We start from the raw sequence: 15,237 nt of genomic DNA, 5'->3' as shown, positions 1-15,237 counted from the left end.
GCGTTGGAAAGGAAAAATTTTTGACGGATTAAAATCGGTTTGCCGAACTAATATCGCAACCCCACACTGTTCTTCGTTTATTTCGGCAGTCTAAAGGGACTCGATTGGAATGTGCGGGTATCCCAAATGAAAACCCTTCGGGATATGTGTCGACAACAGCCAAAGCCCTTAGAGTCACTCGGCTATCGGTGAATTATTAAGAAAAGGGGAGCAGTAGAAAAACCCTACAGGAATTGCGGATAATCCTCCCGTCAGTCCCGTCTCTATATTTGTCTGGAGAGGGTGGAATTTCAAGGGCGAATTTTAATTTAATCTACCATATTGCAGTCTTTTTTAGTTAAAGAACATTTTAAACCTTTTGAAGTCGATAATTATTCGTTTAGAGCTCGAATCAGCTAAGAAAAGGCCACAGGCGTCATCAAACGATGATGTCACGATCTCTGTACGTCTCGCTTTAAATATTGCTGCTCTCGTTACTTTCCAAGTTGTTGCAGCCAGTCAGTGGCGTGCTATTATTTTATCAGTAAAATGAAACATTTTCGTCGTTTTTAATAAAGAAAATAAAAGACAACAAGTTTTTCAAAGGAATGGAAACTCCTTCTGCTTCTTTCTTCATAAATTGTAAGACGTTACTGACGATTTCACGGCCTTGGCTGTATATGATAACACCTTTCTTTCCAACCTTTTTGAAAGACATTTTGACAAAATAACGTTTTTTATTCATAACACTATGTGAACTTCAACTGCGACCATCAACAATACAACCAAAACACCAGACTAAAACGGAACCTAACCTAACGACCTAACCCCCTAAGTCTCCCTGTTCGCCACTACATTTTTTTAAACTTGGCAACACCGTTTAGAGTGCCGGCTAGTAAAAGCATATAAAAAGGTCCATCTGTCCCTGGCCGCTGCCGCATCTGTTTTAATTGTGTCCAAGTAAAAACCGTACTACGTTGCCAAGTGGCTTTTTGACCGCTTAACAATTTATTTTCGGGAATATTTTAATAGGACGCCTCTGATTATATCTAATGCGACGGCAACTGTAGAAGGAGAAAGAAATAGTTTTAAAAACTGCGTCATTGATGATGCGGTGGCCTTTTCTCATCTGATTCGAGCTCTACAAGTGTTTAATCGATAATAACGATTTCCTGTAAATATCTTTATTAAACTGACACGTCAATGACAGTTAATTGAAATTATTATGGTCTGTCCTTGTCTGGTTTAGACCAGAGGAACAAAGAGAGGAAGTGTACGTTTATGTTTGCGTTGACACTAATGACAGTAGCTAGCTAGAAACAGCAGATGACAGGCAAACAATAACAAACGCGAATCCGCCATTTTTTTGGGAAACTTTGTTCTCGTCTCTTAGTACGTAAACATTCGATTTCGGTTCTAAAAAGTAAAAATGTGAACTTAAAATAGTTTCCAAGTTAAAATAAGGGGTTCAAGTTCATCCTGCTGAAGTTTTGTTGCGGGTAAGTTTTTCTAACTTGGCAAATACAGTAACCGCGTAATCTAACCTCAATCCCAACTTGGTTATGCTTTAGAAACTTGTTTTTAGGGTTTTTTGCATTATTAATGACCAAATTCGGCTCTTTACAGTAATTTCCGAAAGAAATTACGCATTTATTTCTTATCCCATTCTTTAAGATTTTTGTTTATGAATATAAAACACACTGTCAGTACTGTAACAAAACAAATATGGTCCTATCAAAGTGACTTTCTTTTTAATTCCAATTTTCAGATATCCACAGTAACAAGCTAGTTGAGTTATTGTATATATTAAGTGTTAACGGAAATTCGAGAACAAAGCGGGAGACAAATAGGTATATAAAAACAAAAATTGGATCGATTCGAGACAGTAACCCCGTTCATGAGTCACTCTCTCCCTTAACCGAATAGAACAAGTGCACATTGATGCAACGTTGTCGAATATGCACTCCCGCGTTGCAGCCAGTATGGGCCAATAGGGTAACGGGAAATTCCCTGTCTGGCTCAGCTTTGTGCCCCAATGCCGAATCAATTAATAATGAACCGTCGTCTGCTTTACCGACTATAATAGGCGTGTACCGGACAAGGATATGTTTAAATTGTTCCACCCTTTCCGTGTGATTTTATGTGTTTCAGTTCTACAATTGTACAGCAGGTGGCTCAATTTTATATATTCTTTGTGACTCACTCAGTTTTTCACTGATCTGTCTGGAAAGTTCCGGATTGATTTAAAAGCAAAAAAAACTCCATCAACTTTGCCACCCCTGCAATCAAAGCGAAAAAGAAAACTTCCGTCTTTACGTTGCGCGACCCCATACGGATAATCATCCCCAAAAATCAAACAAAAACACAGGGGGAAATAACGTCCTCCCCTCTCCACTGTACCTGTCTGGGTCATTGTACCGCGCCGGCCGCCCCCGCGCCCTTGCCGTCCCCTCCGGCGTCTGGATGCCGACGCTGCTGTTTTACCACCCCCCGACGTCGGGACCGTTGTCATGGTAACCGGGACAAGCGTCCCTGTGATTGAGATTGCCGCAGAATTAGGTGGTTATTCGATATTATGCAATATTATTTTGTTGAAGGTTTTGCTTAATTTACTTATTATTATTTTATCAGACTTTGTAAGTATAAGCAAATACTTGTGCTTTACTCAACAAATGCCCCAATAGTCATTTGTCACTATAGCAGTTTGCTTCTAGAATTAATTCAAGTATTTTTAGGTACTTAACCACCATTAAGCTCTGTTAGATCAACTAATTATTGCAAGTAGTGCAGAATTGTTATTCTAGTACAGTGAATAGTATTGTGCTTAACGTGTACGCGCCTTCACCAACGCGTCAACATTTGCTTCTATTCAAGTGTTTTAAACTACAAAACCTATTGAAACATGTTATGTTATTTAATTGACGGTTAGGGAATTAAACAAAAGAACACTTTTAATATTAAAAAAATAATAGATACGAGAGAATAAGCTGATAATACTAAAGCAATCAAACCCTTTAAATATTGAATACATAATACACACAAACTGATAACTTTTTTGAGGTTGTTTGAGATATAATTTAGGCAATTTTTGTATATCAGTTGAAAAACCGACCGCAAGGTGCCACCTACAGTTCGCAAGTTATCCGGTTAGTGTCGCCCTCTACCGTACATCGGTGACGCTTAAAAATCAATGGTTAAGCAACGTTGCTATTTTTCCACCGTTCTCCTTAATCACCTGATTTTCTTTTTGTTGTTATAATAACAATATTAGTTGTTACTTAACTGTTACCGGATTGGATAGGTCATGTCCTCATCTGGCGCGAAGAGAAATTCCGAATTAGACGTCAACGCACTTTGGATAAGTGGTTTTCACTTTCTTTCGTGACCGAAAAAGAAAAATCGAAAGTTCGTTCTTGCGTGATTTTATTAATATTGGTTATCATGGTAATCGATTCGTTTTTACTATTATCGAGTTTCTGGTTCAATGTCCCGTTTTTTCAAGCTTTTTTCTTGACATACTTTTTTATAAATAGTAATACTCTCATAGACTTTTCAAAATATAATTAAAGCGTTTGAAAATAGAACTGAATACACATCGGTGTGCTTTATTATTGGGTCGTGACTGTAGCTTAGAAATTTGATAAGTTTAACTTCAATACTGAAAGGAATTAGACGTGACATCGTTAGTTTATTAGATTTACCTGGGTAGTGTGGTAATTGGAGCACGATAATATAATAAATATGATATTTTGGTCCGATACAGTTTCATATTGCGAAACATACCTATTTGCTACAATAGGAAATTGTCTTTTTTACATCACGCAGCATGTTTTTCCGACAATTTCAAGTCTGAATTTTAGTTTTGAATGTGACAGATCAGGTGTAAGTTAACACAGTCTAAACTAAGTGGTAGAAATGTAAAAGAAGAAAACAGTTTTGATGTTTATTTTCGATTCGGTTCCAACCTAATATTACGATTTAATGTCGACGACCTAGCACAAATGACAAAACACCAATTCCCCACGAGCTCTATTAATAATTTATTTTTCACTGTCACTTTTGTCCGGAGCTAATGACGTCGACCTTCTCGCTCCCACCGACGTTCCTTGCCCATGCATCCATCTCCGTCGGGTTGTGTAAAATACGATCCGACCCAGATTCGCGATCGGTTCAGCAAACTTTAACGGGGTCTCTCGGTGAGGTAAATGGTGACGTATTACTTTCTCATGGACACTTTCGGTTCTTATGTGATCTTTTTGTTTCCCAACGAAATCGAAATTTATTTATGTACGCGGTCGTATTGTTGCTTCAAGATTTTCTTTATTACAAAATATTTGGAGAGGTTATGTTCAGTTAAGAGTACGAATTTTGACAGTTGACGTGTTTTATGGAAATTATCTCACTTGACATCTGTCAAATTTCAGAGTGAGACTTGACGCTGGAAGGAAATCGATTGGAGTTTCACTCTCTCAACTAAACTGTGCCACCGATGATGGTGAACAAAGCGCTGCTGATCGAAGGGACCTTGAACGAATAAAATTGTATATTTTTATATAAATCAGGGACTGATAACGTTGAGCAAAGCGCGCGCTCGTATTTGGCGCGAGTTCGTCGAACTTTCCGTGCCGCCTCGGATTTAACCTCAAAAATTGAGGCCATCGCTCCACTCAGTTTGCGTTATTGGAGAGGTTTAGCACCAACTGGACTACTACGTGTGTTGAAACTCTATAGTTTCACACTGATTTTATTGATACAAGTTTAGTAATCATCTATGCACGTCACTGGACGTAAACACAAATTGAGTCACGTGACATTGTCTTTCATCAAGATTCAAATTTGAGAACTGTCACGTGTCACTGCCTTCCACTTAAGGTGCTATATAACCATGTGTTGCTTGCTAAACGATTAAGGGCACCCTAACCTTCTCCTAGGCTAAGTTATGATTGGACTGTGACAGATCACGTGCAAAAGATCATAGTCAAATTAAAACCTAGTCTAGGGTGCCCTTAGGACGGTGTAATCGGCCCTAAACAATGAAACTTCATAATTTTTTTCACTTTTTATGAAATTATTTATACTGCTACTCTGCTGTTTTGACTTCAGTTGACCTATCCAATTACCGTTGTTAGATCAATGATTACAACCCCGAGTGACAGTAGAAGAAATCAATGATACAACTACAATGATTTACTACTGGATTCAGAGCAACTTTTGACTGCGCTAAACCTCTCCATTAAGGTTATTGCTAATAAAATGCTAAGTCAATGCGATCGAGAGTAAAACAACACACAAACAACTGGTACTACTATACTACTGCTGACATACATGATTCGAGATCACTGAACCATCGAGGGCCACCGAGTATACAGGGTGTGCTCGTTTTATCTCTATAAACTAAGATCAAATTACAGACGAAGTAAAATAAGGAACGTGTCCACGTTTTAATGTTCTGAATCTCTTCTAATGTTTTGGCAAGCAAATGCGGAGCCAGCTCTATTTATAATCGGGAAAATATGCAGGTATACGTTTTGAGTGCTCTTACCTCATTTCTGGATGGCTCTCTCTCGCTGCATCCGGGTTTTAAAAAAAATTGCTTTTAATGGCAAAAGCTATTTTACACGCGACCTACTTTTTTTCTAAACCATAGAGGAGTCAGCGTCTTGAATAAAACAATGGAGAAGCTTCATTTATTCATGCACGTGGCCTCGTTTCCTGGTTAAGGGCTGCAAAACTAGGACACCCCCAAGTCTTCTTCAAGTGACCCGCTGAAACTTCTTTGGTGCTGCAATTGAAATTGCATAAGTGTTAAAGAAATAACAGTAAAATCGATTCATCAGGAATGAAGAAAGCAGGACAAATTTCTTCAATTGTTTCATCTATTATGCTCCGTTAACTTTCACTTTGCATAAGAAATCGGTGTTTGTTGTTGTCGGTTAGGTGATTAGCCTGCTTGGGTAACGATGAGGCTGCACTAACTTTCGATTGTGCTCGAACAAAAGATCAGTCCGGACCTGGGTAAAACGGTGGCCCTGAAAGCCGACCCAGGTTGTTAACCCAACAGAGTGTTCCACATTCGAGGTTTTATCAAGGGAAGCTAGAACAGCAAAAAAAAAAACAAAACATAAACGATTGGTCTGTTTTAGATGACCGACCTACTGCGATTTTGACAAAATCAGGGCAATACAAGGCATGTTGACAGTTCGAGTTGACATTTTGTTCATTGTCGTTTTTGTATTGATTTGATGATATAGTGCGCAGAGCAAATTTGACGTAATTTAACAAAACAACATATTGACCACTTGTCAAATTACGTCATCGTGACGTTCGGTCCCTTTACTATTCATGGCAACTGCGATTTTAAAACACAACTTTCTATTAACATAATACAAACTTGCCCTAATTTTGGATGGGGAACAGGATTTTCGACCTTTCTCTGCACTAACTTTTAGAACAAATAATGTTATCTTTGTCTTTCGTTCTTCTTTTGGTTTGCTCTTCCTGTCCTTGTTTAACATTTTTTCCATCTAATTTAAAGATAATTGACATGACTGGGATTTTCCTAGTTTGGATACCATTTTCACGTATACGGTGTGTATATTTAATTGCACGGGGACCGAGCACGTTTAGGTGTGCATTTATAGTGTCGGTTGCGACAAGTTTATGTATTTGAATAATGGGTTTCTAATCTAAAACCATAAAAATATTTCCGCAAGCGTTCTGCTTTCGACACGGTCTTTTCGCACAGTTTTGCAACTCTCGTATGTGAGTGTGTATGTACTAATCTAGAGGCGAAGCCATATTGCTAACTAGGTTGGTGTAGGCCGTTAATTTCAGAAAAATGCATTCAATAGCTACTGCTTTATACGTAGGGTCCGGCCTATCTATTGGAGCGGAACATTTTCTTTATACACAGGGTCAATAAATGCAATTAAAAGCCCGTATATGCCACAGAAGATTTAATACACATTTAGGAGCTTTTTAATTTTTGAAAATTACGTTAACCAATTCGCCAATACAAAAGCAGTGAAAACCACACAAAAACCTAAAACTCCAATTGGCCTACTCAATTAAGTAATAATCGTTAAAAAACAAGAGCATCAAAATCGAAAGTTCCTTTCTCCCATAAAGGAGCAACGGCAGCATCACCCATGAAGAAGACATTGGACGGTTCGTCGACCCGGCCGGGAATGTAAGTTAGTGGGTCACGGCATCGCCGGCCGCGGGTGTTCAGTTCCCTCGTGCGCTGTTGCCACGTCCGACTTTTCTCATTATTAAATTAAATACTTGGGTGACTATACTTGTATAAGCCTCTTAAACTGGTGTCGTTTAACTATAACCGTTACAACTGGCCATCAATAATTATTATCAAGTACAAAAAATTGACATGTTAGTGTTCTGACAACTGTCACGTGATAATGAGGTTACACCATCAAGTGTAGTTTGTGATTAGTCCAGAGCAAGTTGAAGACTGCTTTTCTTGACCAATCCCAAGCATCTACCCACTGGGCTGACATTTACGTAAATGTGGCAGTTAACCAAAACGGATGTGACATCATCTGTCAATTGGCCATAGATAGACAAATTGCATTGTTCTGTCTTGTTACCCTTGATTTTGTATCGATATTATGACCAGTCACATCTGATAGCACTCTGTTTTATGAACAAGTTTTTTGTCACAAAACAATCCACTAAATTGCAAGTTTTTATTTTATGCATCAAAACGCCTTGATGTTTGATGAGGTGGCAACGTCGCATCCTAGTCCGTTTCATTCTCGCACGCGGCGTTCCGTCGAGTGGCCACAACAACGGGTACGAGTGAGAGAGCGTTTTCGGCCTTTTTTTGACGAGAAAAACAAAAGAACGCGTGCGACGTCAATTTTGACAGGGCCTATACGAAACAGAGTGTTTGTCGGTCGTTACGGTGTCCCAAAAATCGTGTGAAATAATTAGTAACAAAATGACGGTAAACGATTTTAAAGAAACGGCCTGCGCCACCGTCCAGCCCATTGTGGAGGACATGGAGGTTGAGGGTGAAGTGGTCATCGGTTCCTACGATCATGAGGAAAATCTTTTAGGGCGAGTGTTAGCAGGTAAGACTGTAACGAATATTAAGTGGGAAAAACAAAGCTTATAAATAGTAAACATGAAAAGTCTTAAGTATTCGGGCAGGTTACGTGTGTTTTCACTTTTAGCTTCAACGAGAGGTATCTGGGCCAATCGCGGTCCGGATCGAGGCTAGTTCGTTGACTCGGCCTTCAGCGCCACCGTCTGTCTCTCTCGCTCACGTTATTCGCGCTTTAAATAACTCATAAATAAATTAGCAAAACAGATGTGGCGTAATCCATTGACGCAAGTCAACCGGCCGTTATAAACAAATTAATAACTCGACTAGTTTATTAAAACAGGGAATCTGTAATAAGCCTAACCTAACATTTTCTCTACTACGTTTTCAGTATAGTAGGCTTTGGCGAGGTTATTCATGGAAACACAACTAGCCTCATTGAACGTGTTATTTTCAAACAACTTGGGAACGCTCTCGAATATTCGCGTTATCGAGGTTAAGAGATCCTCGGCACGAGAGTAGTGCATTACCCTCGGCAAGCCTTCCTAACGAATGTGGGGCAAGATGAAATTAAAACTGGAGGTTGAGTTCCAGGCAACGTTGCCATTCTGCACTTGTCAAGTAAACTTTTCCATCCGCGTATTAGTGGGCAATTGGCAACGTTGCAGAGGAGCGACCAATCAGATACTTCTCCTCTAATCCCTCCACGTTTTTTCTGAATGGCCTCCAAGTGCTACGGAGTTCATCGACCAGCTAAATAGGTTACCTGCTCTGTTTTGCCAACTACACCAAAGTGATAAAAATGTGTATCACTGTTAAAAATAGAGTATGTTGTTCGGCTGGCTCCAATTACGGCGTTTGAATAATACATGACGTCACAGTAAAGTGTGACAACGACCTGTGCGGTGAAAGTGAGAACGAAACAAACAAAAAACGATCGCACCACGACGAATGAAAGTGAATTTACACACGCGCCAAATATGAAAAAAAAAGCCAACCATCCGAAGAGAGAAAGAAAGTGAAACTTTCGGCCGGTAAGATTTTCTTCTTTCACGTGGATGGTCGCGTTTAGATTAGTTACGCGACCACTTTCTCCTTTTACATATCAAATTGGCTGTGCCAATGACATTGCAAGTCGTTCCTCTTCACAGATTTTTGACAGCTGTCAAATCAATCAGTTTGTGATTGGTCAAAAAAAGCTAGTTTTGGTTGTTTTGACCAATCACAAACTGTAATTTGTGTCTCTGGTTGTCATGAAACTTCTTCATGCAAAGAATCATACAAAGGCCTTCCGAAACCCCCACGCGAAAATTAAGCAACCCTCGCGCGCCTCGATCCATTCACCTTGAGCCAAAATCGCTCTTATCTAGCCTCGCGGCCGAGCCCCCATCCATAGGACGTACGGCGTACAAATTGCCACGACGAGATTCAGGTCAGCGTAGCCGCGCCACGAGGCTAGTTCGTTGACTTCTCAGCCGTTTATTTGTCGGGGTCGCTGGAAAAGCCTCGCGCCGGGCTTTTTAGCGAATGCCTTCGCAATCGAGGTCATCCGCGGACCCGTGTAGAGGCTAGGACGATGCCTCTTGCGATTTTGAGGTCGCGACGCTGAAATCTATACTGTTGTCTTTGTTTCACTCGCGGCGATTATCTCGTGCCGTTTCATTCGGCGTGTCGTAGCTAGCCGAGTTATTTTTACCGGACCAATGTCAGTTTATCTCGGCCTACTGGGGATATTTCATATATTTCCTTGCTTAGTTCTTTATTGACAGCCATAAGCGTTTTAGGTGGTACTTTTCCGTTTGATGACTTAATTTGTTCGTTTCTTGATAAGTACTATGGAAACAGCAAATATTAATGAGAGTGGATGCCTTGGAGGCTATTCTAAATAGGCCAGTAGGGTCATAGTTTTGTATATCTAGCGCTGAATTAATAATCATCTTTGTTACCCCAGAGTAACTAATAAACTGAATTATTCAGATTAGAGTGTATACCAAGCTGGATCTGTAGTTTCAGTCACGAGACTCGCGTATAGAAATTGAAAGTTGGTCGTTTATATCATCGAAGAAAGCGAATTGTAAATCAGACAACGTCATCGTCTCGAAACAACACGAAAATGTCATTAACCTTCAACTGAGTAGGAGCCATTAAAGTGACAGTAGAACAGTCAAATGTCACAACCAAAATTCTTCTCTTAGACATATAATTGTTGTCGTCATTCTTGCAAATTGCATAAGCAGAGGCGGCGCGCGCTGGCCCGTATCACTTGGCCTCGTCAGGTGAATGAACCAGCAACCTCACAATCGGATGCCCTTTCCAATCCGATGACCTCCATCGCGTAAACCGCACTCGATTTTTGTTGGAATTCTAATACAAATTATCGGGTATTAATTTTCACATTTTTCAATCGTGGAAATAACGCATTAGCCGCACTTTTGACCCAGTTAATGTAGGTAGAGCTCAAACACCAAAAATGGCGTCAAGTTGTATGTAAGCCATTGATTGAAAAAAGGAAGAAGCACTGAAAAGTGTCAATCTAACCTAAAAAAATGTCTTTCTTAGTTTTTTTTGTTTGGTTAGGTTTTGTGAGTTTTGGTTAGGGCCGTTTACACCAACATATTTATGGGCACCCCAAATTGGGTTTTAATTTGACTGTGACTGCACATGTCTGTCACAGACAAATTACAGCTTAGTCTAGGTGAACTTTAGGCTGCCCTTAATTACGTTGGTGCAATCCACCATTAATTACTGAAAAAATGGCACCAAAAACCACTAATCTAAACTTTGAGAAAAAACTCACAAGAAATGTGTCTTATTGTTTCTGCGCCATTTTTCTTCTTAGGTTAGGTTATTTTTTTCAGTTAAGCTAATAAAAAAAACACTAACCTAACCTAAGAATTAAAAAGGGCACCAAAAATGTAATTCACTGTCATTTATTATTATTACCAGTATTACCACTGTTTGTGTTGGTCAAGAAAAAGCAGCAGCTGAATAATATATATAACACATCAATTTTATTCTGCTTTTTTAATTCCCCAACAAAATGTACGCAAACACAAGTTTGTTTACTATATAACCTAACCTCAAAACAGTCTGACGTGACGTCAGCTGTTATTTTATCACAAATGGGAGTGTATAGCAATCAGACAACCATTTTACACGTGGTCATTGCTATATTCGAGTTTTTTGTCTCCATCCCGTAAAACTTGTTGCATAAATTAAACAATACATTAGTAAATAAGAAAAAATAATAACAAACTTTTCCAATGCAACTTTTCAGTTTTTTGAGCGTAATTGAATTAAAAAGTGTACAACGTGACCGTAGACACTCCCTCTTATTCTACATTTGACAAGTCTTGGCGGCCTGCGACGCCATTTTGTCTGTCATTTCTTGAAACTACGTGAAATTTCCTTTAAAATGAGGTGCAAATCAATATTTTGACAGAAAATTCAAAATGGCGGCCTGCGACGCCATTTTGTCTGTCATTTTTTGAAACTACGTGAAATTTCCTTTAAAATGAGGTGCAAGTCAATACTTTGGCAGAAAATTCAAAATGGCGGCCTGCGACGCCATTTTGTCTGTCATTTCTTGAAACTACGTGAAATTTCCTTTAAAATGAGGTGCAAGTCAATATTTTGACAGGAAATTCAAAATGGCGCCTGGGACGCAGCGCCAGTGGAACTAAAATCGCTCAACACGATCTTAACCTAACATTACAAATAATACGACACTGTCACTTGTACTAAATTCCTAACCAAAATCAATGTAAACAAAGGCAGAAATGACAGCTGGAATGCTAAAAACTGATCACTAGAGGGACTAGAGGGAGTATAAGAAAGTAAGTGACAGTTTGTGTCATTTTATTTCAAAGTTCACATTGGCCTTACAAAAACATACTAGTTTCAAATTTTTGGTTGTCCAAAACTTGTTTACGTCCTGTCAGCATAATTTTACGGCGAAGAGAGCAGCAAGAAGCAGAGAAAACTAAGGTTAGGTTAGGTTATGGTGTTTAATAATTGTTTTGGTCGTAGTTGGCTGTGGTTCTCTCGTTCTAGCATTCGTATATGGTTTGAAATCAAGCCGGCGCGGCGGATTGACAGCTGTCATTTAATAATTATTTGCAACGTTATCTAAGACGTACGCTTTTTATGACAATTGCCATCCACAGGCGACCTGACCATAACAATTATTGAACACCCGTTACTTAACAAGCTAATAAATACCGATGGAAATTTGTTAATGTTAATATTTTCGTTTTTTCAGATATCTCCGATATTTTATTGATCTACAAACAAAATTTCAATGAAATAATATTTCCAAATTGTCCAGCTAATTTTGCTTCTTGCTGGCACTCTGTACTCCATTTTTCCTGGTGGACACCAGCCCCAAGCCATTAACTTTCTATTGCATGAACCGTTTCGAATTAGGATTTTTGTCAACCGATCAAGAATGCCGCTTTGTTTATTGCATATCATTAAGTCAATAATTTTCAGCTGGAGCTGTCGCTCGATTGTCTTTAGGGTATGCCATTTTGCAACACCTCCCGGTGGCACTTATGCAATTTGATCTAGGTTTACGTGGGCGTATTAATTGTCCAGTTTTGCCGGTTTAAATTGCAAGAAATAAAAATGAAATAACAATCTGTGTTTAACAATCCTGTTTCCGTTATCGATATGTATGATTAATGGTTTTGTTGATTTACGGTGATGTTATAGAGACCTGCTCACTAAGTCAAAGGTCACCGTTCGCGTGTATTAATCAATGTTGGGAGAATGTACTAGAATCGTGACGACATCGAGGTTGAATTTTACGGTTCTACGGTTAATTTCGAATGGTACACCTTAGCCTTAGAAAGGCAATTGCCTATTAAAACCCACTAAAGGTATTGGTTAATATGTGGAATAACAGTTTTGATTTTTGTTTCAGGTAACTAACCAATTAACTAAGAGCCTGCATAGCTGGTAAGTGATACTGTTCTAGCAAAAATCTCGAGGAGATTGAACCCACACTAAAAGGGTTTCTGACCCTAATTTTGCACCCGATGAGGTCGTTTCACGTTGACGCTGTAAAAGTGTATTTTTGCGCATGATTGGAAGAAAACCCTATCTAGGCAAATGTCCATGAATTAACAGTAACAGGAAAAAAAAATACTAAAATAGGTACAGAAGGGGGGTCGACGACCCATCGGGTGGAAAGTGGGTCAGGTATTTGTTATTCACCAAAGTCCTTGAATTTGTTGCTTTATAGTTGATTTTAATACGTTGAATCGCGGTTTGGTACTTATTTGTCTAGAGATAACTATTCTGGAAAATCTGAATAATCTAGGTCTAGTAGTCATGAAGGGCAATCTTGAAATTTGCTGCAAACTGATTATCGGTCCGTTTGAGATAAAAATGATATAATTGTGCGTGTTTTTGACCCAATTCGAGTTCACTTACCTCCTTTATCTTTTGCTATTTGAACGACCGAAATGTGTTTTTGGAGAATTTAGTGGCAAATATAAACAAAGAGCGTGGTGACGTCAATGGTCTCGTTTTTGAAACGATCGTACCGCGAATAAACTTGTCCGGATATCTGGAGGGCTGTCATCCACAATTTGGCCCTTTTATAGCCTACGGAATAAAATTAGCTAAATCACCCTCAATTTGTTATTGACATTGAATACGACTCGGTGCGTCATTAACCAAACTGGGATGCGTTATTGCCATGTGATTCAAAATGGCCTAAATTTAATACAGAAAGTCAAAAATTGTGATTTTAGTGAGCCAGTAATTTTTTGAATTGCAAAATTGTAGTCGTTTGCTTATGAGGCATGGCAACACTGCTTTGTAAATGTCATGTCAATTGCGGACTGCCAGAGAAATGTTATTGGGGGGGGGAGATATTTAGATTTCGAAAGATAACCACACTTATGTTTTACGAGTTTGACAGTTTTAGTATTAGTTCATCTCGTTATTGTTTCGGCCATCAAAGAAGAATGTCAATTCACCCATCTACAGGGTGATTTTAAAGTTTTCATTTCACTGGTATAAGGAAACAAAACTTTTTGCTTTGACTCTCCAAACCGACAATATTAACCAATCTACAGGATGTCAAAGTTTTATTTAAAAAAAATTAACTCCCTGTAGTGACCACCACTCTGTATAAACGAAACGTATTATCAAAATGCTTTTTTTCATGTTTACAACAAAAATACAACCAGATCTCTAGCTGCATTGTTTTTTTTTTTGTGGTTTGGCAATTTTGCTAAAAAACTCAAAAACTGTAAGAACTACATAGTTTAAAATTCTGATAAAAAGACAATTTTTACACCCTGTATCTTCCAAAAATATGACCGACTGTGTTGGTTTGGCCTCCAAGGCAATCAATTTGATAAAAATAAAATCATTAAGGTCGCTTTTCGCTTCCACTAAGTGGCCCTCTAGCGGCCCAACGGTGCAACTAAGCCGTGTCAGCTCAACGTCACGTGATAGCTCCTTTTATTAGCTATTTACGATATTAAATATTTCGTATACAGAATGTTTCAAATAACCGAGTTACGGACGGTTTAATGGTAAAGTGCACAGAAATTTCGTCCCAACTAGGGTTGTCAAGAACCCTAGCTAAACCGTAGCCATATTGGATTTAAAGCAATCAATGTCAATGGTCACTGACTAATTGCGCAAATTTAAGGTAATTTCCAGTATTTTTTTTCCAAAAACAAAAAAACTTAATACCACGTGACCTTACATTACACGTAATTAACATAGTCACGTGACGAAACTCTTATTACGTGTTAGTGGTGGTCAATTTTGGTAAAAACCCATCAATAGAAGCTAGCTTTATCCTGGTGTGTATATACAGGATGACCCAAAAACTTATAAAGCTTTTACGGCAAATACGGCCCTGATATTTGGTGCAAACCTAACACAGGGTTTGTCAATTCTAGAGCCCTAGCAAAACTGTAAAAATAAAATCATTAAGGTCGCTTTTCGCTTGCACTAATTGGCCAATATAACGCAAAACTCATTAGAATAGTGGCGGTGTGTCAGGCAAATTTGAACCTTACAAAAATTGTTATTGGCAAAAACAGCTTGTCAACACGTGATAAACCTTGTAGGTCACGTGACCGAGTTTTTTACTAATTTTCCAGGGTTAGATTAGCAGATTAGCCCTTAAACATTCGCCCTGTCACTAAACCGTAAATAACACGCGTATT

At 38.8% G+C, this 15,237-nt stretch overlaps 1 protein-coding gene across 2 annotated transcripts in view; it reads left to right on the top strand.

The window, feature by feature from the left end:
- The window catches only part of LOC145728267 (ecdysone-inducible protein E75-like), a 54,235-nt gene that overhangs the window by 8,506 nt on the left and 30,492 nt on the right, over positions 1–15,237 (top strand). Inside the window, exon 1 of one of the 2 annotated variants that reach the window (XM_081978357.1) lies at positions 7,920–8,069. The exons of the other annotated variant lie outside the window; for it this stretch is intronic. Coding sequence (XP_081834483.1) covers positions 7,937–8,069 — 133 coding nt within the window. The 5' untranslated portion in view covers positions 7,920–7,936. Of the gene's footprint in view, positions 1–7,919; positions 8,070–15,237 lie in introns of those variants that run through there. 2 annotated transcript variants of the gene reach the window in all.

This window comes from Ips typographus, linkage group LG4 (assembly GCF_016097725.1).
Source record: "Ips typographus isolate SLU linkage group LG4, UJ_Ityp_2.0, whole genome shotgun sequence".
NCBI classification, from domain to species: Eukaryota; Metazoa; Arthropoda; class Insecta; order Coleoptera; family Curculionidae; genus Ips; species Ips typographus.
The sequence above is the reverse complement of the archived record's forward strand: the minus strand, read 5'-3'. Positions and strand labels throughout refer to the sequence as shown.